General features: G+C 43.3%; 1 protein-coding gene and 1 long non-coding RNA gene across 3 annotated transcripts; both read right to left on the bottom strand.

Annotated features, from left to right (window-relative positions):
• Positions 1-3,191: 3,191 nt before the first annotated feature.
• On the bottom strand, positions 3,192-18,468 carry SRGN (serglycin). 2 transcript variants are annotated; one of them, XM_012451431.3, is made up of 4 exons: positions 18,411-18,468; positions 17,841-18,049; positions 8,732-8,879; positions 3,192-4,129 (listed from the first exon to the last, which is right to left on the bottom strand). In XM_012451431.3, exons 2-4 carry the CDS (start codon positions 17,917-17,919, stop codon positions 3,880-3,882), a joined length of 477 nt encoding a protein of 158 aa, XP_012306854.2. In that variant the 5' UTR covers positions 17,920-18,049; positions 18,411-18,468; the 3' UTR covers positions 3,192-3,879. The 2 variants fall into 2 exon arrangements, with proteins under 2 accessions (XP_012306854.2, XP_021528483.2); XM_021672808.2 differs by lacking the exons at positions 8,732-8,879; positions 18,411-18,468 and having other exon boundaries at positions 17,841-17,990.
• Positions 12,565-17,834, bottom strand: LOC135274011 (uncharacterized). The gene is made up of 2 exons (XR_010341800.1): positions 14,656-17,834; positions 12,565-14,601 (listed from the first exon to the last, which is right to left on the bottom strand). It is a non-coding gene; the product is annotated as an uncharacterized LOC135274011 (long non-coding RNA).
• Positions 18,469-26,048: the final 7,580 nt, after the last annotated feature.

Raw genomic sequence — 26,048 nt, 5'->3', positions numbered from 1 at the left:
TTTTTTTATTGAGGCAATTGCCCCGTGCCTCCTGACCATCTTGATCTTTCCAGTTGAATAACGTGGTGGTTAATTTTAGGTGTCAACTTCACTGGGTTAAGGGATACCTAGATAGCAGGTAAAGTATTATTTCTGGGTGTATCTGTGAAGTTATTTGTACAGGAGATTAGCATGTGAGGTGGTAGACCAGGTGGTGAAGATCCGCCACATCCTTGGATCCCTGGTCCAAGGCCTTTGCACTCGGACTGAGCTATGCTACCAGCTTCCCTTGTTTGCAGATGGCCCCCACCATCACATGAGCCAATTGCCCTAATAAACCTCTCATATATCTACATACATGTCCAGTGGTTCTGTCTCTCTGGCAAATCCTGCCTAATAGAATAGATTGAGCAATACCTTTGCTGCCTGTGCAACTATCTTGCCTCTAGAGATGCTGTCTCCTAACTCCGTGCTCATCAGGCTCACCTGGATGCATCTCTTACCTTGCTGCTCATTAAGATACTGCACCTCTTGGCTTCTGATGGTTGAGCACTATCACCTGGCCTCTATTATTTTGGTACCCGCTATTCCCACTGCTATTAATGAGCCCAGTTATGTAACAATATCAGCCCGGCCCTTCTGAGGAGAGCCACCACAGATGGCTCAGAGATGCTGGTTCCTCTCACCAGGCTATTCGTTATTGCTTTGGCCTTCCTGCAAAACAGTCATCTGATGGGTTTGCAAGGCTTACATAGTCTGTTCATTTGTATCATGTCCATTTCCTTAGTCCTTTTGACCCCTTTTCCCACTGCCTGGCATGGCAATTCTAGTGTTTCCACTTCACTGAAGTGAGGGCTGTCACTTTCTCCAAGTGTCTAAGAGCCATTCTAGTAAAGTGTCAACACCTTCTCCCAGGGTTCTTGTAAGGATTAAAACCTGTATCCCAAGAGAGTACACTCACATTGCTAAACACTCCCTTAGCCAATTTTGTGTTCTATTTCCATCCCTGGATCAAGAACTTCTAGAGTTAAGTCTTATAGACACCCTCTAACCTTTTAAGGTCCACATTAGCTAAGTTCTGCAGAACTTTCAGAGTATTTTACCTTTCCTCCTGAGCAAGCCCAACACTTCCCTGTTGGTTTATACTGACTTAACTTTGATATTTATCTGCTGTGTAGGAAGGGAGGTGGGGACAGATCTTGAGGTAGGGGCCTCTTTAAGGTAGGGGCCTCTTAATTCTCTTCAACAAGAAAACATTAGTTTTTGTTTTTTGGTTGTTGGTTTTTTGTGTGTGTGTGATAGAGTCTTGCTCTGTCGCCCAGGCTGGAGTGCAGTGGCATGATCTTGACTCATTGCAAACTTCACCTCCCAGGTTTAAGTGATTCTCATATTTCAGCCTCCTGAGTAGGATTACAGGTGCTCACCACCACAATCAGCTAATTTTTGTATTTTTAGTAGAGCAGGGTTTCACTATGTTTGCCAGGCTGGTCTTAAACTCCTGACCTCAAGTGATCTGCCCGCCTCGGCCTTCCAAAGTGCTGGGATTACAAGCGTGAGCCACCACACCTGGCCAGCATTGGTCCTTAAAGCATGGAACTCTTCTATAGATGCAGAGGTTCAAAGGCATCTGAGGGTTTAAAACCTGAATATATCAGCCCAGATGTCTCCATCTTTCAGGGTCCCATTTTTCCCCAGTAAGGGCTCTGAGCTTGCATAACAGACTGGGCCAAGTTGACACTTTAACATTCCTGGAGCTCTGATATTTATGTATGTGTGTGTATATATATATATATGTATGTATATGTATATGTGTGTATATATATATGTGTGTGTGTGTATATATATATATATATAATTCTTTTTTTTGTTTGTTTTGAGATGGAGTCATGCTCTGTTGCCCAGGCTGGAGTGCAGTGACATGATCTTGGCTCACTGCAACCTCTGCCTCCCAGGTTCAAGCGATTCTCCTGCTTCAGCTTCCTGAGTAGCAGCTAGGATTACAGATGCCTGCCACCACGCCCAGCTAATTTTCGTATTTTCAGTAGAGATGGGGGTTTCGCCATATTGGTCAGGCTGGTCTCTAACTCCTGACCTCAGGTGATCAACCCGCCTCAGCCTACTAAAGTGTTGGGATTACAGGCGTGAGCCACCACACCCAACCGTCTGCAGTTCTCAAAGTCCTAGGCCTGGTCCTCAGCTTTTCAGACCTACTACAGAAGAGAGTTGCTTAATATGCTGCCAAGGAGGCCTACTGTTTTTCACATTTAGCCTTTAATGAATCATCCTTAGCCTTTCGTTGTCTTTTTCAAAAGCATTCATTAAGTCCAGCAATAGCCAACCAATACCATTGTCTTTATATTGCTACTTGCCAGCATTTCTCAGACGCCTAGTATATCACATCCTGGTGCACTCCCTTCCACTGGTATACCATCCGTGTTCATCCTCAGTCAAAGTTTTAACAATTGTATTGCTATCTTGTGCTTCTGGTCATCTACAGACAAGGATGGAGTCCTCATCGCCAGCCAGCAGCAGGCAATCTAGCTCCAAAATCCCATCTTTGCATCCATTTCCTATCCCTCCCAGCACAACCTGTCACAAGTTGTTTTCTCCAAGAAGCAAATTCTGTGATGGAAACTAGCAGAAAATTTCTAAGGGAACACTCTTAGGATAGACACCTGTGAGGGGAATGGAAGGAAGTAAAACTGAGTAAAGAAAATGAGTTACAAAGTAGTCCCAGCAAAACCTGAGCTGACCCTGTGGGAAGTTATGAATCCGTATGACCCTTCTGAGTTCAGGCCTTGATATGCCCACGTCAGCCAGTCACAGGATGCAGGCTGCCCTACAAAGCAGCATGACCTTGGGAAAGGTGGCTCTCTCCAGTGGAGGCTAATTTGAGTAAGTCCTCAGTTCTTAAGTAGGGATCTGAACAGTGCAGAACAGAGTCCATGACGGTGATGCTGGGGGGCTTTTCAGAACTAAGGGGAACAGAGATGGAACTATCTTTCAGGTGAGGAAGTGCTTTGAGACATATAACCCTCTTGCTAAGGCATAATTGCTTTCTTCATCTGCTAGTTAGTATGATTTGATTCTGATTACAAAATGTGTGTTTATTTTAGAATAAGTTTAAAGTTGTTTTGTTGATAAGACTTCTAGAGAAATGTCTTGCCAAAAATAACTGTTTCCTGTGTTTAGAACAAGAGATCCGAGACAGCTTATCCTTTTGTTATATCTCTGCTTTAATATAGTAACATCTGAAAATACACAGATATTCAGGAAAAAAAAGATAAAGCAGTATGAGGTATTGAGAGCACAACTGTGCTTTAATTTGGGAGTTAGTTTTGGGTGTTACGTAACAGCAATCATACTTGTAGATAAACATGTCTACCAGCTCTACAAACACATTCAAAAGTAACAGTATAATATACTTCACACTGTAAAATATGTCAAACACCCCCACTGTACAAACTCACCGTGTTGCATTATGGTTTTTAATTTGTTTTTATCAGAAAAGGGCATATCTATAATTCACAATCCAAGTCAGATTCTTAAGTATGAAATACTGCCTGCCAATTTGCTTCTCAAACTATTTTTTTAAATATAATTTATTTTTTAATGCCATTTTGTGGCCATGGAAATCTAATTTCATGATGATGTTGGTTGAATATGATACCAAAAAATGTAGATATTTTCAAGAACAATGAAATAGATAACAGCATTAAGGCAATCCTTTAAGAATTCATGAGAAAAAAAGGATGATAAAACTTAAGCTTCTTTTACAGATGTTTAAAGACTTCTATAAAATTTTTTGTCCCAAGATTAACCATTTAATGGCAATCATTAACCATGGTACACAAAATATGCTGAATACACTGCCTGGTGTCAAGGTGGGAAAATTCTCTTTTATATTGTAAAATCCTCTTCTGATCCAGGCTGACCCAAGTCCTGGCTGTCTGAGGGCAGATTCCTGTCAAGAGACATAAGGTTGTCATGGAAAGCATCACGTTCATCTACTAGTTGGTACTCCTGTTCCATTTCAGTTAGGAAGTCATTCCCGGATCCTGATCCAGAGCCGGAGCCAGAGCCGGAGCCTGATCCAGAATAGTCCTCAGAAAGCGGGAAGATACGATTCAAGTCCTGGAATCTTGTCTTTCTGAAGTATGAAAGAAAAATGGGAAAAAAACAGTAAAGTTTGATATGTGGGAAAGATAATTATAATAGTTATTTTTTAAGATAAGGAAATAAATACAGCCATTCAGTTGCTCAAATTAAGAGAGTTAAAAGCTCCCCAATTATTCAATTTTTTTTTTTTTTACTTTTTTTTATTTTTTTAAGAGATGGGGTTTCTCCATGTTGGCCAGGCTAGTCTCAAACTCCTGACCTCAGGTGATCCAGCCACCTCGGCCTCCCAAAGTGCTGGGATTACAGGCATGAGCCACCACACCCAGCCTCTATTCAATGTTTTAAAACAAACAAACAAAAACCAGGCCAAATGTTCCTATGTGTTTGCCTATACTTATTGCATCTGTCAACTCCACATCTACGTATTGTAGGCTTGCATAAACAGTGTTAATTTGTTTTCACTAGCATATAAATTGTATATTTGAAATTTACTTAAGAAATCATTTTTAAAAGAAGACCTCTTGGCCCAGCGTGGTGGTGCACGCCTATAATCCCAGCTACTCAGAAGGCTGAGGTGAGAGAATCGCTTGAACCCAGGAGACGGAGGTTGCAGTGAGCCAAGATTGAACCGTTGCACTCCAGCCTGGGCAACAGAGCAAGAGTGTCTCAGAAAAAGACTTCTTTCTCTCTAAAGAAAGGACAAACCGCCGGGCATGGTGGCTCATGCCTATAATCCCAGCACTTCAGGAGGCCAAGGCGGGTGGATCAACTGAGGTCAGGGATTCTAGACCAGCCTGGGCAACATGGTGAAACCCCGATTCTACAAAAAATACAAAAATTAGCCAGGTGTGGTGGTTCATGCCTGTAATCCCAGCTACTCAAGAGGCTGAAACAGGAGAATCGCTTGAACCTGAGAGGTGGAGGTTGCAATGAGCCGAGATGGTGCCACTGCACTCCAGCCCGGGCCACGAGAGCAAAATTCCATCCCCCACCCCCACCCCCGCAGAAGAAAGGACAAAAACTAAGCCCAGAGAGATGACATTTTTTACTAAATTAAAATTTCCATAAAAGTTCTAATAATTTACTGTACTTCAACAAAGCTCACTTTGAGAAATTCTTTGTAAAAAACTAAGTTTTATATATACCAGCATATAAACCTTCAATTTCCTGTACAAAAATGACCCTGCCTCCAACTTGCATTCTTTCAGCTGAAGAGTGCTGAAAGGTAAGGCTGCCTTCTGGATTGAGTGTGATGGTTAGAAATTCAAAGAGCACAAAACGGCCAGAGCAATGGTGACAGCCTCAGTGACAGAACAGGGCAACAAAGCATCAGAAACAAAAGCTAAGTGTCACAGCCTATAAGTCATTTCCTCCACAAAAATAATAAACCAGCATATAACTGATTAGAGTTTTTATTCATGTGTGCATTCAATAAATATTTACTGAACATCTGGTCCTTGTCCTGAGTGCCCGGGATAGAACAGAAGCAGACAGATGAAATCCCTGCTCAAGAAGTTTTTAACTTAGTGGGAAAGACAGACAATAAAAAGTGAATAAATAAATCAAGAAAATCATAGGTGGTACAGAGAAAAGAAATTGACTAATGTAATAGAGAGTGACCAGGAGGTTACTTTAGCCCGGAGAGTCAGAGTTGGAAACACAGATTTGATAGTTAAACCCACAGAACCGATGGAGATCACCTAGAGAAAACATGTAGATAGAGAAGGGGGGCCAGGACAGGGCCAGGCTCACACCAATATATTAAATATCGAGCAGAGGAAAAAGAACAGCCAGAGAAGTAGGAAGAAACAGGATAAGACAGGGCATGGAAGCCCAGAGAAAAAAGCATTTCAAGGGAGGGGTGGTCAAACTTTTTTTTTTTTTAAGACAGGTTCTCCTTCTGTTGTGCAGGCTGGAGTGCACTGGCATGATCATGGCTCACTGCAGCCTCACCCTCCTGGACTCAAGCAATCCTCCCACCTCAGCCTCCTTTGTAGCTGAGACCACAGGCGTGAGCCACTACTCCCAGCTAATTTTTCTAATTTTTATAGATAGGGTCTCATTATGTTGCCCAGGCTGGTCTTGAACTCCTAGGCTCAAGTGATCCTCCTGCCTTGGCCTCTCAACGTGCTGGGATTACATGCATGTCCCAGTCAGCTGTTTTTGAAGGCAACTAAGGGTCAACTAAGCTGAAAATAGAGAAGTAACCAGTGACTGTGTCAACCAGCATGGAGTGTAGGAACAGAAGTCCAGCCGCAGTGGGGTGAGGAGAGGAGGGGGCAGACAGGCAGCCCTTTCAGGAGGTGTTATTGTGAAGAAGAGCAGAGAAGGGCAACCACTGGAGAGGATGCAAAAACAAAAGACAGATGTTGCCTAAACATAGGAGATACTAAAGTGTACTACCATACTGATGAGAAGAAGACACTGGGTTTAGAGAGATAACTGCAGAATGGAACTTCTGGAGAAGGTGCATGGGAATAGGACACCAGCCACAAAGAGAGGTGGCCTTAGAAGCTGCAACAGCCAGGGCCAATCAGGAAACTTCTCCAGACATTTAACACAGAGGAAATTCCTCATATAGGTGATGGAGGAGAGGCGAAGCCAAATGGGGGATAGCAAGGTAACCCAGAGATTAGCAACAGCAAGAAAATATTTCCCTCAGCTGGGTGCATGGTGGCTCAAGCCTATAATCCCAGAATTTTGGGAGGCCAAGGCAGGGGGATCACTTGAGGTCAGGAGTTTGAGACCAGCCTGGCCAACATGGCAAAACCCTGTTGCTACTAAAAATACAAAAATTAGCTGGGCATGGAGGCATGCCTGTAATCCCAGCTACTTGGGAGGTTGAGGCAGGAGAATCACTTGAACCCAGGAGGTAGAGGTTGCAATGAGCTGAGATCACACCACTGTACTCCAGCCTGGGCAATGAGAGTGAGACTCTTTCAAAAAAAAGAAAGAAAGAAAATACTTCCCTCCCTGGGCTGCAGGGATAATGGAAGGAGCTCATGTATTTCCTGAGCCCAGGGACTAGAGGCATCTGGTGGGAGCTGAGGCCATGGGTGAGACACAGTCCTGCCCGAGGTGCCACCCAAGGCAAGGAGTAAGGAGAAGAAACATGCCTCTCTCCCTTCCTCCCAAGCTCTCCAATCTCCCTCCCTTGCCTCCCAATGGCCACAGTCAGCCACAACCCTGGGAGCCTGAGAAATGCAGATCCAAGGGGTCAGTTTCACCACCACCTTACAGCCAATACAGAGCAGAGCCAGGGAAGGAAGGACAGGAGGATTTGAGGGCAAAAGGGCTTGGGATCCACACAGAAGCAGGGACCATTCTTCTGCAGTGACAGGAGGGAAGGCACAGGGCCAGGGTGAGAAGCAAAGTCATGGCTTTGGGGAAGGAAAATAAAGATTTGAGGAGAGGAGGAATGGTGTGCAAGAGTTCTTTTGGAGAATTTGAGCTATTCCCTTAACATTTTATTTTTTAATTTTAGTTTTAATTTTATTTATTTATTTAAAATGTATTTATTTATTTTGAGACAAGGTCTTACTCTGTCACCCCGGCTGGAGTGCAGTGCCACACCATGGCTCACTTCAGCCTTTACCTCTCAGGATCAAGCAGTCTTCCCACCTCAGCCTCCCGAGTAGCTAGGACCACAAGCACTCATGGTTTATTTTTGTATTTTTCTGCAGAGATGAGGTTTCTCCATGCCTGGCTAATTTTTGTCTTTTTCTGTAGAGACAGGGTTTCTCCATGTCACCCAGGCTGGTCTCAAACTCCTGGACTCAAGCAATCCACCTGCCTCGGCCTCCCAAAGTGCCATGAGCCACTGCTCCTGGCCTAATTTCTAATTTTTTTTTTTTTTTTTTTTTTTTTTTTTTGAGACAGAGTCTCTCTGTCACTCAGGCTGGAGTGCTGTGGCACAATCTGGGCTAACTGCAACCTCCACCTCCTAGCTTCAAGTGATTCTCCTGCCTCAGCCTCCTAAGTAGCTGGGATACAGGCATGCCACCATGCCCACCTAATTTTTGTATTTTTAGTAGAAATAGGGTTTTGCCAAGTTGGCTAGGCTGGTCTTGAACCCCCAACCTTAAGCAATCTGCCTCAGCCTCTCAAAGTGTTGGGATTACAGGAGTGAGCAATGATGCCCAGCCACTAATTTTTAAAGAAAGATGGGGTCTTGCTGTGTTGCCCAGGCTGGTCTCAAATTCTTGGCCTCAAGTGATCCTCTCACCTCAGTCTCCCAAATTGGTGGGATTACAGGCATGAGCCCTAATGTTACTGCGCCCTAACATTTTAGATTTAAATGAATTACTATTGAAACCAAAGACTTAAAGTAATGGAGGATGCTGTAATACTATATTCAAACTTAATGCTGCTGCCTTAAAGTAAGAATGCAGGAGTAGGACTGTAGAGTTGCATATTGAAGATTGTGATGATGTAATCACTAATGCAGTGAATACCAGTGATGGAGAAAGTCACCAGGGCTGGGAATGGTGGCTCACACCTGTAATCCAGCACTTTGGGAGGCCAATGTGGAAGAACTGCTTGAGCTTAGGAGTACATGATCAGCCTGGGAAACATACGGAGACCTCTGTTTGTACAAAAAAATTTTTTTTTAGTTAGAGAAAAGTCCACTTACGGAAAAGGGTCAGTCCTCAGATGGGAGATCTTGTTTGATTCACTTGGAAGTAGGTCGAACATTGGTCCTTTCTCTTCAATGCAGTTTGCAGAATTACTGTTGGGACTGCAGCGCACCCACTGGTACCTGGCTCTCTGCATAGGGTAACCTGCCCAACAAGGAACCCACATTGTTACTAAGTATCTACTACACAGCTTCTAATCACTCTGTCCTAAGAAGTTTTTATTTTTTTATTTTTCGAGACAGGATCTCACTCTGCTGCCCAAGCTGGAGTGCAGTGCTGTGGTCATAGCTCAGTGTAACCTTGAATTCCTGGGCTCAAGTCATCCTCCTACCCCAGCCAGCTGGGACTACAGGCACAGCATCACACCCAGCTAATTTTTTTTTTTGTAGCAATGGAGTCTCACTATGTGCCCAGGCTGGTCTCAAACACCTGGGCTCAAGCAATCCTCCTGTCTTGGGCTCCCAAAGTGCTGAGATTACAGGCATAAGCCACTGCACCTGGCCTGCCCTAAGAAGGTTTTAACTAAATAGATTCTAAATTTGGTAAAAGGCAAAATGTAGACAGATTTTATGCCCATTCATATAACAGCAGCACCCACTATGTGCCAATCTTTTATATAAATTGTCCTTCTCCAAAAAGTAGAAGAATAGGCTTTGGAATCAGCTACCTGGAGTGAAGTCCCATCTCTGCTGACCAGTTACGAAACCTTAACTTCTGTGAACCCTCACTGTAATAGGAAGAACTAATAGTGTCATAAGCCTATCACAAAAATTAAATCAGAAAATGCACATAAGGAATTTAACACAGTGCCAGGCACACAGTAAACGCTAGATAATATTAACTGTTGTTACTTTTGTACTACTATCTCAATTTTACACAAAAGAAAATTTCAGCCACACAGGCGCTAAGTCAAGAATTCAGGATTCCAACCCACATCTGGCCCCAAAGTCCACATCTTTTTGCAGGGATGAATCAAATCAGGTTCCAAAAGGGGAAGGAACACACTGTGTAGTACTCGTGGTATTACAGAATTCTAGTTCTTGTGTTTTAAGGCCATACAGTATCCTTAGGAATTAAAGTAGATAACAAATTGTCCTGTGTCTTTGCACTCAGATTTCAAAAAAACAAGTCCCCTCTATTCACAGAGGGTTAGGCAGCTTGGACTATCTGAGTCTCAGCTTTTTCTGAATTTCATTTCTATGGAAAAGACTCCAAATCTGATGTCATGAGGTTATATAGGAGATTTATTTTTTGTTTTATTTTGAGACAGAGTTTTGCTTTCTTGCCCAGGCTGGAGTGCAGTGGCTCGATCTCGGCTCATGGCAACCTCCACTTTCTGGGTTCAAGCAGTTCTCCTGCCTCAGCCTCCTGAGTATCTGCGATTACAGGCTCTCGCCACCACACCCAGCTAATTTTTTGTATTTTTAATAGAGATGGGGTTTCACCATGTTGCCCAGGCTGGTCTTGAACTCCTGAGCTCAGGCAATCCAGCCACCTCGGCCTCTGAAAGTGCTAGGATTACAGGTGTAACCCACCATGCCCAGCCTATATAGGAGGTTCTTTATTAGCTAATGAAATAAAATCTTCCTTCTTCAATTTAGCAAAGACAAAGGCCTAGTGGTGAGAAATAAGTCACCACCCTTCAAAAGGTTAATCTCCACCTCACTCCAAGTATATACTTATTCTAACAAGTGCAACTAATAATTACCTAGCAAGAAAGAGCATGTCTAGGATTTTTGAAAGGCATGGAGGGTAGCTTTAAAACTAATAATGGAAAACACTCAGATAAATTACAAGGAATCCACTCATAAGAGAATAGTAACCAAATGGTAAAAAAGTATTTTTTTTTTTTTTGACGTGGAGTTTTGCTCTTGTTGCCCAGACGAGTGTGGTGGTGCAATCTCGGCTCACTGCAACCTCCACCTCCTGGGTTCAAGTGAGCTTCCTGCGTAGCTGGGATTACAGGTGCCCACCATCACACCCAGCTAATTTTTGTATTTTTAGTAGAGACGGGGTTTCACCATGTTGGCCAGGCTGCTCTCGAACTCCTGACCTCAGGTGATCCACCCACCTCGGCTTCCCAAAGTGCTGGGATTACAGGTGTGAGCCACCATACCTGGCCAAAAGTACTTTTTATGGAAAAGATAATGTGGCATTGTAGAAAAACCTATGCTTAAAAACGAGTTGGGGGGGTAGGGCAATAATTTTTTTTAATAAAATAAAAGTAAAAATTAGCCTGGGTGTGGGGGCTCATGTCTGAAATCCCAGCACTTCAGGAGACTAAGGTGGGAGGATCACTTGAGCCCAGGAGTTCAAGACCAGTCTGGGCAACATAGAGAGACTCCCATTTCTACAAAAAAAAAAAAAAGATTTAAAAAATTTTAGCTGGATGTGGTAGCACACACCTGTAGTCCCAGCTACTCAGGAGGCTGAGGCAGGAGGATTCTTTGAGCCCAGGAGGTCACAGTGAGCCAAGACTGCACCACTGCACTCCAGCCTGGGTGACAGAGTTAAACTGTCTCAGAAGAAAAAAATTAATTTACAAAATTAAAAATAAATAAGGCTGGGCACAGTGGCTTATGCCTGTAATCTCAGCACTTTGGGAGGCTGAGGCAGGTGGATCACAAGGTCAAGAGATGGAGACCATTCTGGCCAACATGGTGAAACTCTATCTCTGCTAAAAATAGAAAAATTAGCTGGGCATGGTGGCGGGTGCCTGTAGTCCCAGCTACTTGGGAGGCTGAGGCAAGAGAATCACTTGAACCCAGGAGGGGGAGGTTGCAGTGATCCGAGATCACACCAATGCACTCCAGCCTGGTGACAGAGCAAGACTCCGTCTCAAAAATAATAATAAATAAATAAATAAATAAAAGGTCGGGTGCGGTGGCTCACGCCTGGGAGGCCAAGGCAGGAGAATTACTTAAGGTCAGGAGTTTGAGACCAGACTAGCCAACATGGCAAAACCCTGTCTCTACTAAAAGTACAAAAATTAGCTGAGTGTGATGGGAGGCATCTGTAATTCCAGCTCCTCAGGAGGCTGAGGCAGGAGAATCACTTGAACCTGGGAGGCGGAGGTCGCAGTGAAACGAGATTATGCCACTGCACTCTAGCCTGGGTGACAGAGCAAGACTCTGTCTCAAAAATAAGTAAATAAACAAACAAATAAATAAATAAAATGGGTGAGAGAATCAGGATACCACTTTGTGTGCATAATAGTTTCAAGTATATCAACTGATATTGGGGGGAAATGGAAGGAAATACACAAAAATAACTATGGTAGTAGAGTCTTTGGTGATTTGTTTTCTCGTCTTGTTTTCTAAGTTGCTATAATAAACAATATTCCTCTAAAAATATAAACATTAAAAGTCTAGTAAATATTCTCCCACTGGATTTTCTTTATTTTCTTTGGAACTATATATTATTTTATCACAATCTTTCCTGTGATTCCTGAGTATAGCTGACAACGTCTGGTCTGGGAGAGCTGGTTGTCCAAAGTGAGTTAGGTCTGCCACTGCCTCAAGGCTGGGGATAAGGCAGGCAAAATGACCTTTCAATGTCTGCCCCTTACTGGCTGTGTGATCTTGGCCAACTTAACTTTCCTGTGCCTCCATTTTCTTATCTGTAGGATGGGAAGTAATAGATCTAATAATGAGATACAAATGTTAGGTTCTCAGAATAGGACCTAGCACATAGTCAGAGTTCTTCATTGCTAGTTTTTCTCATGAGACGAAGGAGGACAACAATGACCTATGATCTCTATAGTAGTGAACAACGTATAAATTTAAATTCTAATTCCCGTTCTACCATTTAGTATCTCTAGGATTCTCAATTTATGGTCTTTTTTTTTTTTTTTTTTTTTTTGAGATGGAGTCTCACTCTGTTGCCCAGGCTGGAGTGCAGTGGCCCTGTCTTGGCTCACTGCAACCTCCACTTCCCAGGTTCAAGTGATTCTTCTGCCTGAGAATCCCAAGTAGCTGGGATTACAGGGGCCCACCACCACTCCCGGTTAATTTTTTATATTTTTAGTAGAGACGGGGTTTCACTACGTTGGCCAGGCTGATGTCGAACTCCCGACCTCAAGTGATCCGCCCGTGGTGGCCTCCCAAAGAGCTGGAATTACAGGCATGAGCCACCGCGCCCGGCCTGGTTTCACTGTTTCTTTCTCCTTTTTCGATTCTTTCCTGAGGCAGCATTAGTTTGGCATCTACTTGCTACTTAGACGTCTCTCCATCTAGGTGAAAAATCCAGCCTCTCCTCCAGCAGAGGGCGATGTCTTCACACCTTATGCTGTCTAAACCAGCTCTTTTCAATAGAAACATAAAGGAAACCACATAGAGTTTTAAATATTCTAGCGGCCATATTTTTAAAAGTAAAAAGAAAGCCGGGCGCGGTGGCTCACGCCTGTAATCCCAGCACTTTGGGAGGCCGAGGTGGGTGGATCACGAGGTCAAGAGATCGAGACCATCCTGGTCAACATGGTGAAACCCCGTCTCTACTAAAAATACGAAAAATTAGCTGGGCATGGTGGTGCATGCCTGTAATCCCAGCTACTCAGGAGGCTGAGGCAGGAGAATTGCCTGAACCCAGGAGGCGGAGGTTGCAGTGAGCCGAGATCGCGCCATTGCACTCCAGCCTGGGTAACAAGAGCGAAACTCCGTCTCAAAAAAAAAGTAAAAAGAAACAGGTGAAATTAATTTTAATACATTTTATTTAATCTGATATATTCAAAACATTATCCTTTAACATATCATCAATATAAAAGTTATTAATGGGATACTTTGCATTCTTTTTTTTTCTTTCTTTTTTTTTTTTAGAGACAGAGTCTCGCTGTCTCCAGGCTGGAGTGCAGTGGCAGGATCTCAGCTCACTGCAACCTCTGCCTCCCAGGTTCAACAGATTCTCCTGCCTCAACCTCCCGAGTAGCTGGAATTACAGGTGCACACCACCACACCCAGCTAATTTTTGTATTTTTAGTAGAGACAAGTTCTTGCCATGTTGGCCAGGCTGGTCTCAAACTCCTGACCTCAAGTGATCCACCCGCCTTGGCCTCCCAAAGTGCTGGGATTACAGGCATGAGCCACCATGCCTGGCCTAATCATTGAACACTTTTAATGGGTGTTTACATACCGTTGTATGGTATGTAAACACTATCTCAACAAAGCTATTTAAACATTTTATAAAGAAATCAAAAGTAGAAGGTCTCCCACTCCAAACTTGGGGCCAATGATGTTAAATGTACTTTAAAAGAAAGAACAAGTTACAGACACTAAATTCTTGACATGGCTATTTAAGGGTGTTGGCAGGATGTGAAAATTCACAGTTCCAGCCCCTGAGGTTGTGAGAGTATCTTGACTCTATCTTGCTTAAGATAAATGTCTTGTGATTATAGTGGGTATGCTCATGGACAGAAATGTTATCTTCCTAAAAGACCCACTTATGGGATTTCTTGGTTAATTGTGTAGTGGATTCCAAGGGAAAGAACGGTTTTTATTTGAATCCCATCCCTCACTGCCCAGCTCCCCCAGTACCCCAAGTCCTGCTTTGCCGAAATACTTTCTATGAGCAAATGTTACCAGAGCAAACAACTTTCTTCAGTAGGCCATACCTTTTTATATCAGCATACTAACTTTTCCCCCAACATACATAATTACCATGTACCAATTTCTTTTTCTTTATTTTTCTTTCTTTTTCTCTTTATTTCTCCTTCCTTCTTTCCTTCTTTCTTTTTTTCCTTCTTTTCTCTCTCTCTCTTTCCTTCCTTCCTTCCTACTTTCTTTCTTGATGGAGTCTCAGTCTAGCACCCAGACTGGAGTGCAGTAGGGTGATCTAGGCTCACTGCAATCTCCACCTCCTGGTTCAAGTGATTCTAGCACCCAGACTGGAGTGCAGTAGGGTGATCTAGGTTCACTGCAATCTCCACCTCCTGCCTCAGCCTCCTGAGTAGTTGGGATTACAGGTACGTGCCACCATGCCTGGCTAATTTTTGTATTTTTAGCAGAGACAGGGTTTCACCATGTTGGCCAGGCTGGTCTTGAACTCCTGACCTCAAGTGACCCACCCACCTGGGTCTCCCAAAGTGTTAGGACTACAGACGTGAGCCACCGTGCCCAGCCTAATTTCCTATTCTTAATGGAACTTTACTGCAGGCATGTTAGAGAAACTTAAGCAGCAACTACTGTGAAGGGGTAAAGAAGACCATTTGGTTCATTCAAAATGGTAGCATTATCTAAGCCAGAGTTACTTCCCCCTGCTTTATCAATTCCACAAGATAGATAAGCTTCCCCCACTCTTGCACAGTTTGACAAGCTATAAAAAGCTCCTAAGTTTACTTTCAATTTCTCCCTCAGCTCAGTAGGAAATGTTATAGCAACGGCTACAGTCAAAGAACTTTTTGTTTGTTTAAATAAAGAAAACCTCCAATCCATGAGCTGAGTAGAAAGTCAATTCTGACTTTGAAATCAGACGACCAGTTCAGTCGTTAATTAGTTGTAATGGGTCTTGGGCAAGACTCACAAATTTTTTGCAAGAGGTTGATGTATAGAGAAATAAGATGAGAAATGTCAGATCCAGTTTTATGGAGCTAATTCCCCCTCACAGGGAATGTGAGGATAATTATCAGAGAATAGATGTGAAATCACTTTACAAACAGCAGCCCAATGAGCGGATCGATATCATTGCTGTGAGCTAGGAGACAGTGGACAGTGGACACACGGAGGACCTGGCCCCCTTGGCCGCACCTGTTCATGGATATCCCATTTTTTCTCTTTATGGGCGTCATTGGAAAAGAGAAGCAATAGGAGTGTAAGATTCACAATCCTCATCAAATCCCCTGGAGCTCTCCATTAAATAGATTAGTCATCTGTGCTCTCCAGGGTTACCCACACATCCCCAAATTGCCATTTCTTTGTGCTGGATAGACACAATTTTACCACATGTCTTTACTTGGGTGTGACTTATAGTAAAAACACACCACCACCAAATTCATATGTTGAAGTTCTAACCCACAGAATCTCACAGTGTGAAATTATTTGGAAATAGAGTCATTGCAGATATAGTTAGTTAAGATGAGGTCATTAGGGTGGCTCTGATCCAGTGACTGGTGACCTTATGAGAAGACGGTATTAAGACACAGATGCGTGGAGGGAAAGCCATGTGCAGACAAGGGGGAAGGCGCCATCTGTAAGCCAAGGAGAGAGGCCTCAGAGTGTGGCCAACCCTGCCAGCACCTTGATCTTGGACTCCCAACTCCAGAACTGGGAGGAAAAAAAAGTCTGTTGTTTAAGTCACCTACTCTGCGGCACTTTGTTATGGCAGGCCGAGCAATCTACTGCAGTAATCTGAAATGGTTTTGAATATGTTCAGTATAAGCCAGTCAAAAGCCGAGTTGATTTGATCAGTCAAACAAAGGGGCCAGATAAACACCTTTTATAAGACGGGAAGAATGTTATTGAATCACATCTGGCTTGTGTGGAGGTGTGAGGAAATGGTGTCACGACTCTTCACATCGCAGCCTTGTGGGGCAGTCACTCACACATGCAGCCGTGGGGGAACATCTATTTCCCTGCGCACTCAGATGTGGGCACAAGCCCTTGAGCTGATACCAAGAGCCTTTTTTCAGAAACACCCAAGTTTGTCAGTTTCTCCCTTGTCTCTTTCTATGGTTTCCTTTTCTAACAAACAGCTAAACCTATGAGGTCATGACATAAATGCTAGCATTCTATCCAATTTCACGACGAATTATTCTTTTCTTCATTTCTTTCTAATGAATGCTGTACAAGGAACGTTGTTGTTTTCATTCTAGTTTTCCTTAATGAATCTTTGCAGGAAATTCATGTTTCTGAGAAATTTTGGAAACATACAGACTTACGTATCTCTGGTTGCAGTATGCCCAGCACCACCTAGCCACTCAAGACTGTATTAAAATATGGACCTCATTGCTCTTGATCTTGTCAGACCACATGATTCTTAGGGAATTATTTCATCAAGCTGAAGATATTCCCTAAGCGATCCAAGTGAAGTCTGTTCCCTACAATTGACAATGTTTTATATTTTAAAAATACATAGATTAATAAAGTTCCAGCAACAATACTTGCTCTTTTTACAGTATTAATATTTAGAAGAAAATGAGATTTTATAAATTTCCAACATAAAATGAATGTCTGTGAGATCATCTGTAAGATTTCATCTCTACATCGTGACAACCAAAAGTCGCTTTGACGAAACAAATCTAGGACGTGTGTGTCATTGTGACTCAACATTTCCCTTCCCATTTGGGGGAACCTAGTGTTTTTCTGCTCTAAGTTCTGCCATCTCCCTAGCAGGCCATGACCTCTTTCTTATTTTGACATTATTCCTTATTTGTCAAAGGAGAACAAATTGTATTTTTCTTACAAACTGATCATTTTTATTGTCTTAGTCATTAGAGGTTTTAAGTTGTTTCAGTCTGACTAAACAACACTAAATGATAGATAAACCTAGGAAGATATTTCCGAATATGATGTTTCTCTGACCAACAGCACAAACACCACATTCTGTGGCCTTCTCTTTAAAATCTGAGAGGGTTTGCATTAACTATGTCTAACCATAATTGAGTTTTCAGTAAGAACCAAGTTTATCTTAAAAAACAAGAAAAAAATACACACAGTCAAATTCACCCCAATTGAAATATAACATCTCCCAGTGTTAAAATAACAATGACACCATCACAGTGCACTAAAACTTGGGGCTGATGTAGACACTTAGGGTTAGGCAGAAACCCGCAAACACTCAAAGGTCCCATCTCCATGCAACAGGCACAAGAGTCACTTTCTAGATTCTTTTTTTGAGCTTTCAAAATTTATAAACCTCATACTTTCATCCCAAAATAAATTAGCACATTTCAATCACTGTAAGAGGTGACAAGACTGTGCGTGCCTCAGAGTTTAATTTTTCTTGGTACCAAACTTAACTGAATTCGTATTAAAGCTTCGGCCACCTCAAATCCTTCTTCTTTGCCTCCTATCCTACAATATTATACATTGTGTGCCTTAAAATGAATATAATGACTTGTATGGTCTCTGGGGCTTACAGAGAAGATGTCTGGGGAACAAGACTCCTGAGTCTTACCTTGAACTGAGGATTCCAGAACCAGGATGAGGGCAAGAGCCAGGACGAGCCGACTGCATTTGAATAGCTTCTGCATCATGACCAACTCTGTTCAGCTTTCCCGGCTGCACACCAACTTCTTGATTAGGAAATGTAGCAGGGTGCTCTCTGTCCCTTTTAGAAAAGGTTCCGAAACCTCAAACCCTGCCCAGAACACACGTCATAATTTCCTGAACAAATAGGAAGAGATTCACATCAAAACCCAGAAAGAAAGGGGGAAAAAACACAGGAAAATAACTATTCATACCATTATGAAACTATACTGGGCTGCCCCAGGCCTGCTTCTGCAGAAGTTTTGTTGTTTGCCCCTTGCCTGTTAGACATTTTTTTCCCCACCGAAACAGCAGAATCAGCATTCGGGACAGTTTATTTTTCCTTTCTTCAGGTAACAATCTAAACATGAAATTGCTAATATTAAGAATCTGCTGCATTTCTGATGAGATAAGGGACCTAGGTGCTGCCTTTTCATCACTGAGCACTTTCAACATAAAATGTTGTCTTCATTTTCTTTCTCACCGGGGAGCAGCATACCTCACTGAGCCAGGCTCGTGAATTGAAACTTCAAAGCTGAGCTCTAACCTTCAAGAACGAGTTGTCGGCTTTCAGATGAACTTTCTTCTTAAACTCAGTTTCTTGCATTGGATCATTGGCTCTCTCTCTCTACCTCAAGAACATAGGATTTTCAGTTACAAAGACCATGGTAAAACAGAAAAATTCAGCTGGGCGCAGTGCCTTATGCCTGTAATCCCAGCACTTTGGGAGGCCAAGGCAGGTGGATTGCCTGAGCTCAGGAGTTCCAGACCAGCCTGGGCAATATGGTGTGGTAGCCTGCGCCTGTAGTCCCAGCTACGCGGGAGGCTGAGGAAAGAGTATTGCTTGAACCCGGGAGATGGAGGTTGCTGTGAGCCAAGATCGCACCACTGCACTCCAGCCTGAGCAACAAAGCGAGACTCGGTCTCCAAAAAACAAATATACAAACAAATAACAACAACAAAAAAAAAAAAACAGAAAAATTCTTTGCATTTCTCTCTCCTTCACATTGAACATTTCTTATGATAAGATTCCATTTCTACTTTTATCTATTCTCCTAGTCAAAATTTTCAACTTGAGTTTTGGGTCATCTGGCCTTGAATAAGCTAGAAATCAGGACCGAGGGAGAGGTTGTTCTCACAGTGAGCCACTGGACCTCAGAAAACAACACAAACCTGTGCCTCATGTAGTAAATCCCTGGGCATGCTGCAGATTTCTGGATGACTAAGGCTCCATATTAAAGTTATACAATAAATACAAGCCTATCATCGATCCTTGCCCTTGAGACATATAAATTTTCCTTACTTCCTTACAAGATTCAACCACTCCCCATTTCAACATGTCTATCCCTACCGCTCCCCGAGACGGCTTAATGCACGTGCCCCATTTTCCATTTTCATCCTCGCCCTTGCCTGGCCTTTGATAGGAGGGAGGAGTTTCCTTTCCCTTGTTTTAGGCTTCCTGCTGATTCCTTTACCATTTCCTGCCAAGGACAGAGCCTCACAATCTAATAGCCGCTGTGCAAGAACACAGAGTACACATTTTGACGCTCCTCAGAAGCCCCTTGAATCAGCCAAAAGTGTGTCCTCCAACCCAGGGGGTCTCCAAGCTCAGTAACCAACCCCAAAATGCACTGGCCCAGCAAGCTTTCCACTATGGGACATTGGTTTTGGTCTGAAATATCAACTGTCATCTTTGGTCCTTTTTAATATAACCGCCAATTGAAAATCCTGGCACCAAAACAATAGCTCCTATCAATAGCTTCGATGAGTTTCCTGCAAATCCCCAGAGCCGATTAGGGCTTGTGCTTTAAAATGGTAATTTTAGGGGCTTTTTCCATTTGGGAACTTCATTTTTTTCTTTCTCTGGGTCATGGTGCTTTCTTGTTGTTTTTTTTTTATTGTTGTTCCTTTGTTTTCCTTGCTCTGTCATCCAGGCTGGCACAATTTCGGCTCACTGCAACCTCTACCTCCTGGGTTCGGCTAATTTTTTTTCTTTTTAGTAGAGATGGGGTTTTGTCATGTTGGCCAAGCTGGTCTCGAACTCCTGACCTCAAGTGATCCAACTGCCTCAGCCTCCCAAAGTGCTGGGATTACAGACGTGAACCACAACACCCAGCTCATGGTGACTTTTAAAGCACAGGTGCAGTATTCATAAGCATTTGCTCTTCTCCCACTATACTGATAACCAAGTTTCTTTTTCCAAGAAGTCCTCCAGTCTCACTTCCGTGGCCTTCTTCAAGCTGTAGGGGAGCAGGACACATGTATGCAGCAGCCAGAAGTCCTGGGTCCAAGCCCATGTCCTTCACTTAGCTGAGCCACGCTGCGCCACTTACTCTTCACGTGTCCCTTGTTCTAGCTGTAATGACAGTGTAGGAAGCAAGCGAGACTTGAGCTAGAGAGGTGGAGGTCTCAGTGAGCCAAGATCATGCCACTGCATGGAAGCCTGAGTGACAGAGCCAGACCTGTTTCAAAAAAAATTTTTTTCCATAAAACTTCTAAAAACTTATCCTTTTAAAAAGGTATCTTCATTTTACTTAGAATCCATATAAATGAGAAAACATCTGATTTTTAAAAAGATGTTGCAGAAAAAAAGCATGATTTTTTTAAAGTGACTCATTTTTTCATGGATCTCAGGCATCTATGAGTTTCCTGTTATTTCGGTTCTACTTCCATTACCACCCTCAATCATTTAGTGGACAGGGAGACTGTGGCCAAGACAGAAAATAATCTTTTTTTTTCCTTAAGACAAAGTCTTGCTATGTTTCTCAGGCCGGATTCAAATGCCAAGGCTCAAGCAATTCTCCTGTTTCAGCCTCCCAGATAGCTGGGACTACAGTTCCTGATCAGAAAACAATTTTGATGTTTCTGGTCCCAAGGGAGGTAGGTACCTAAAAGTTGAGGAACTTAGGGTTATTGTGTTTTTTTAATTTTTTTTTTGTCTGTTTGTTTTTGCGACAGAGTCTCACTCTATCACCCAGACTGGAGTGCAGTGGCACGATCATGGCTCACTGCAACCTCTGCCTTACAGGTTCAAGTGATCCTTCTGCCTCAGCCTCCTGAATAGCTGGGATTATAGTTGTGCACAAGCACGCCCGGCTAATTTTTGTATTTTTAGTAGAGACAGCATTTTGCCCTATTGGCCAGGCTGCTCTTGAACTCCTAGGTTCAAGTGATCTGCCTGCCTCAGCCTCCCAAAGTGCTGGGATTACAAGTATGAGCCACCATGTCCTTTTTTTTTTTTTTTTTTTTAAGACACAGAGTCTCAACTTTGTTGTCAGGCTGGAATGCAGCAATGCAATCATTGTCCCCTGCAGCCTTGACCTCCTGGGCTCAAGTAATCCTCCCTCCTTAGCCTCCTGAGTAGCTGAGACAACAGGTCACACCCAACAAATTTTTTAATGTTTTGTAGTGACAGGGTCTCACTATGTTGCCCAGGCTGGTATTGAACTTGGGCCTTGGCCTCTCAAAGCGCTGGGATTTCAGGTGGAAGCCACTTTGTCCAGCTAAAAAATCCCATTTTTAAAAAGAAAGACATTGAAGAACTTCTTAAAATGCTACCTTGAGTCTAATGGGACACAGAATTTCAATTCCAAAACTATAGGGCTTACAAAAGAACTACAGGATATTACAAATAGTGGGAACAAGTCTCTCAGGGGAAATTTCAGAAAGGGCACAGGAGTGGACATGTGGGTTAAAGGGAGCCCAGGATCCTTTGAATATGAATCAAGAAAAGAGGTCTTTGACTTCTTAAATCTTACCTTTCTCCCAAGACACACTATCTATCAATACTTTTCTAAAGTAATTTTTGTCAATCTTTAGTTGATTCTCATTTCTAATTAAAAAATTAATTGGACAGGCACAGTAGCTGATACCTATAATCCAAACACTTTGTGAGGCCAAGGCAGGAGGACCACTTTAGCCAGGAATGCAAGTCTGAAGTGAGCCATGATTGAGACACTGCACTCCAGCCTGGGCAACACGGTGAGATCCTGTCTCAAAAACAATTAATTAATTAATTCATGCTTACTATGGAAAAGTCAGCAGATAAAGAATTGCAAGGGACACTTAAAAGAAAGGACAAAGCCAGGCACAGTGGCTCACGCCTGTAATCCTGGCACTTTGGAAGGCCAAGATGGGCAGATAATGAGATCAAGAGTTCATGACAAGCCCAGCCAACAGGTAAAACCCTGTCTCTATGAAAAATACAAAAATTAGCTGGGTATGGTGGCATGTGCCTGTAATCCCAGCTACTCAGGAGGCTAAGGCAGGAGAATCGTTTAAACCTAGGAGGCAGAGATTGCAGTGAGCTGAGATCATGCCATTGCACTCCAGACTGGGCAACAGAGCAAGATTCCATCTCAAAAAAAAAAAAAAAGGACAAATCTTTTGTCACCTACCATGCAGAGACTACAACTCTCATGTCTTCCATCATGATGACTTTGAGTGTGCAACTCAAAGTAGCACACAATACTCCCTGGCACATTGGATCCCACTCAGCTTCCTTCATTGCTCTTTTTTTTTTTTTGAGACGGAGTCTCCCTCTGTTGCCCAGGCTGGAGTTCAGTGACACAATCTCAGCTCACTGCAACCTCTGCCCTCTGGGTTCAAGTGATTCTCCTGCCTCAGCCTCCTGAGTAGCTAGGATTACAGGCACCTGCCACCACACCAGGCTAATTTTTGTATTTTTAGGAGAGAAGGGGTTTCACCAGGCTGGTCTTGAACTCCTGACCTCGTGATCCATCCGCCTTGGCCTCCCAAAGTGCTGGGATTACAGGTGTGAGCCACTGCGCCCAGCCCATTGCTCTTATTTTATACCCTACCCTGTGGCACTACATGGCCCCACCAGTGTCCCCAGAACTCACCTGGTTGTTAATTCCTGCCAATCCTATAACCCATTCATCAATTCTATCTTCATAAGATGCTGAGCCCTCTCCGAAGATAAGCAACCTATCCAAGTTCCCAAATTCAGTGACAATATTTCCAATGTCACTCCTACTTCCTACTCCCCCAAACACACACCATTATACTCCATACCTGCAATTATACTTAAGGTTATGGGTCAATAAAGAAGAGGGAAGTTCTTACCCCTTAATCTGTAATCACCGAACATCAACTGGATCTTCAACGGCCTCTTCATTTCAGTTCCCAGAGGCTGACCACATTTACCAACTAAGTTACTATACTTAAGTTGGTTCTTATTTTTGGCCACACTCCAGGCTTTTTTTTTTTTTTTTTTTTTTGGCTTTGCTTACAAATTTAAAATATAAACAGCATCACTTAGTGAAATGCTATTTAGAAGCTTCATTGAGACGCTAAAAATTTTTCCCATGATGAACTTTTTTTTTTGAAATAGGGTCTGGCTCTGTCACCCAGGCTGGAGTACAGTGCCAGAATCACGGCTCACTGAAGCCTCAACCTCCCAGGCTCGAGCAATTCTCCCACCTAAACCTCCCAAGTAGCTGGGACTACAGGCACACGCCACCATATCCAGCTAATTTTTGTATTTTTTGTAGAGACAGGATTTCACTATGTTGCCCAAGCTGGTCTCACCGTTGCACTCCAGCCTGGGTGTCAAAGTGAGACTGTGTCAGAAAAAATAAAAAAAGAAAAGAAAAAGAAAGGAAAAGAAAAATACGGCCCAAGGTGCCCAGCATGTAGAAGTCTGTTCTTGCTCCCATAGCTGCTGCCATGGTTGATAAGGTTCCCATTAGGGTAAAGTGTTGTGTGCCAAAAGACTCTTTAAAGGCCGGGACCCTGAAGACTCCATTGAGGGCTATCCTGCCAGTGCTGGCTTTTAAGCAATGCTACTTCTCAGAGTTTCCAGACGAACCCCAAACGTGTTCTGCTTCCCATCCTAATCTCTACCTCAACTACCTTACTTAGTCTCAGCTGGTACTCAATTAAGGCATTCTCCCCAATATTCGCAGCCTTTTTGTTATGTTAACTGACAAATAAAAATTGTATCTATTTATCGTGTACAACACGATGTTCTGGAATATGTATACATTGCGGAATCCCTAAATCGAACTAATTAGCATGCATTACTTCCATACTTAGTGTTTTTTGTGGTGAAAGCACTTAAAATCTACTTTCAGTGATTATCAAGAATACAATACATTAGGCCAGGCGCCGCAGCTCTCGCCTGTAATCCCAGCACTTTGAAAGGCCGAGGTGAGTGGATCACCTGGGGTCAGGAATTCAAAAGCAGCCTGACCAACATGGTGAAAACCACCACACCTGTAATTAGTTGGGTGTGGTGGCACGCATCTGTAATCCCAAACTACTCGGGAGGCTGAGGTGGGAGAATCACTTGAACCTGGGAGGCGGAGGTAGCAGTGAGCCAAGATCGTGCCATTGCACTCCAGTCTGAGAGACAGAGCAAGAATCCATCTCAACAACAACAACAGCAAAGAATACGATACATTGTTATTAAGTATAGTCAAGGCTGGGCATGGTAGTGCATGCCTATAGTCTCAGCTACTGGGGAAATTGAGGCTAGAGGATCGCTTGAGCCCAGGAGTTTGAGGCTGCAGTGAACTATGATCTCACCACTGCACTCCAGCCACAGTCTCTAAAAAAAAAAAAAAAAATTAAAAAAAGATTAACTATAGCTACCATGTTGTACAATAGATCTTTTGAACTTATTCCTTTTAACTGAAAGGTTGCCCAATATTTGCATCTTAATAGAGGTTGATAGTCACTGAAAGACTGATGATCATCTTAGTATTTAATCCTCAAGCCAGGTTGAGGTAAGGGGTGCGGTTAGTAGAGAGGAAGGAAAAGACCGTTAGGGGCAAGCAAACGCTTGTTCAGTGTATCTCAGTTCTAAACCACACTCTTGGAATGTGGGGCTTGCATTGGGATCCTCCTTGTTCTCTTGTTTTTGAAATGGGTTCTCACTCTGTCACCCAGGCTGGAGTGCAGTGGCCCAATCTCAGCTCACTGCAGCCTCCGCCTCCCAGGCTCAAGCCATCCTCCCATCTTAGCCTCCTGAGTAACTGAGACCACAGGCACATGCCACAACGCCCAGCTGATTTTTTGTATTTTTGGTAGAGACAGGGTTTCACCATTTGCCTAGGCTGGTCTTGAACTCCTGACCTCAAGTGATCTGCCTGTCTTGGCCTCCCAAAGTGTTGGGATTACAGGTGTGAGCCACAGCACCCAGCTGGGGATTCTCCTGGTTCTGTATGACTAGAAAATCTCAGAGACCCTTCTGGTCATCGCAGCGTAATTAGGGGGAGTCTGGACCCAACCTGACTAGCTTACCCTACCTCACTGCCAAGAGCCATCCTCTTGTTCCTTAGAACTGCACTTAGGACACTACATGGTAGCCCCATGTGGCTGTTAAAAGCTTGACAAGGCTGGGCGCAATGGCTCATGCCTGTAATCCTAGCACTTTGGGAGGCCAAGGCAGGCAGATCACCTGAGGTCAGGGGTTCAAGACCAGCCTAGCCACATGGTGAAACGCCATCTTTACTAAAATACAAAAATTAGCCAGGCATGATGGCAGGTACCTGTAATCGCAGCTACTAGTGCCACTGCACTCCAGCCTGGATGACAGAACAAGACTCCATCTCAAAAAAAAAAAAAAAAAAAAAGCTTGACATGTGGCTGGTCCAAATTGAGATGTGCTGTATTTGTAAAATATACATTGGATTTGACGTGGTCAAGAAAAAAGAATGTGAAGTCTCATTAATAATTTTTTTTTTGTTTGAGACAAAGTCTCATTCAGGCTGGAGTGAACTCGGTGTGATCTTGGCTCACTGCAACCCCCACCTCCCAGGTTCAAGTGATTCTCCTGCCTCAGCCTTCCAAGTAGCTGGGATTACAGGTGTGTGCCATCAAGCCCAGCTAATTTTTGTAATCTTTTTTTTTTTTTTTTTTTTTTGAGACAGAGTCTTGTTCTGTGGCCAGGCACCAGGCTGGAGTACAGTGGCGTGATCTCGGCTCACTGCAACCTCTGCCTCCCGGGTTCAAGCAATTCTCCTGCCTCAGCCTCCAAACTAGCTGGGACTACAGGCACGTGCCACCACGCCCAGCTAATTTTGTATTTTAGTAGGACGGGGTTTCACTACATTGGCCAGGATGGTCTTGATCTCTTGACCTCGTGATCCACCTGCCTTGTTCTCCCAAAGAG

Source organism: Aotus nancymaae, unplaced genomic scaffold (genome assembly GCF_030222135.1).
Source record: "Aotus nancymaae isolate 86718 unplaced genomic scaffold, 86718_ANA_hifiasm-v0.15.2.pri h1tg000010l, whole genome shotgun sequence".
Classification (NCBI taxonomy): Eukaryota; Metazoa; Chordata; class Mammalia; order Primates; family Aotidae; genus Aotus; species Aotus nancymaae.
This window is presented reverse-complemented; position numbering and strand designations above follow the sequence as displayed.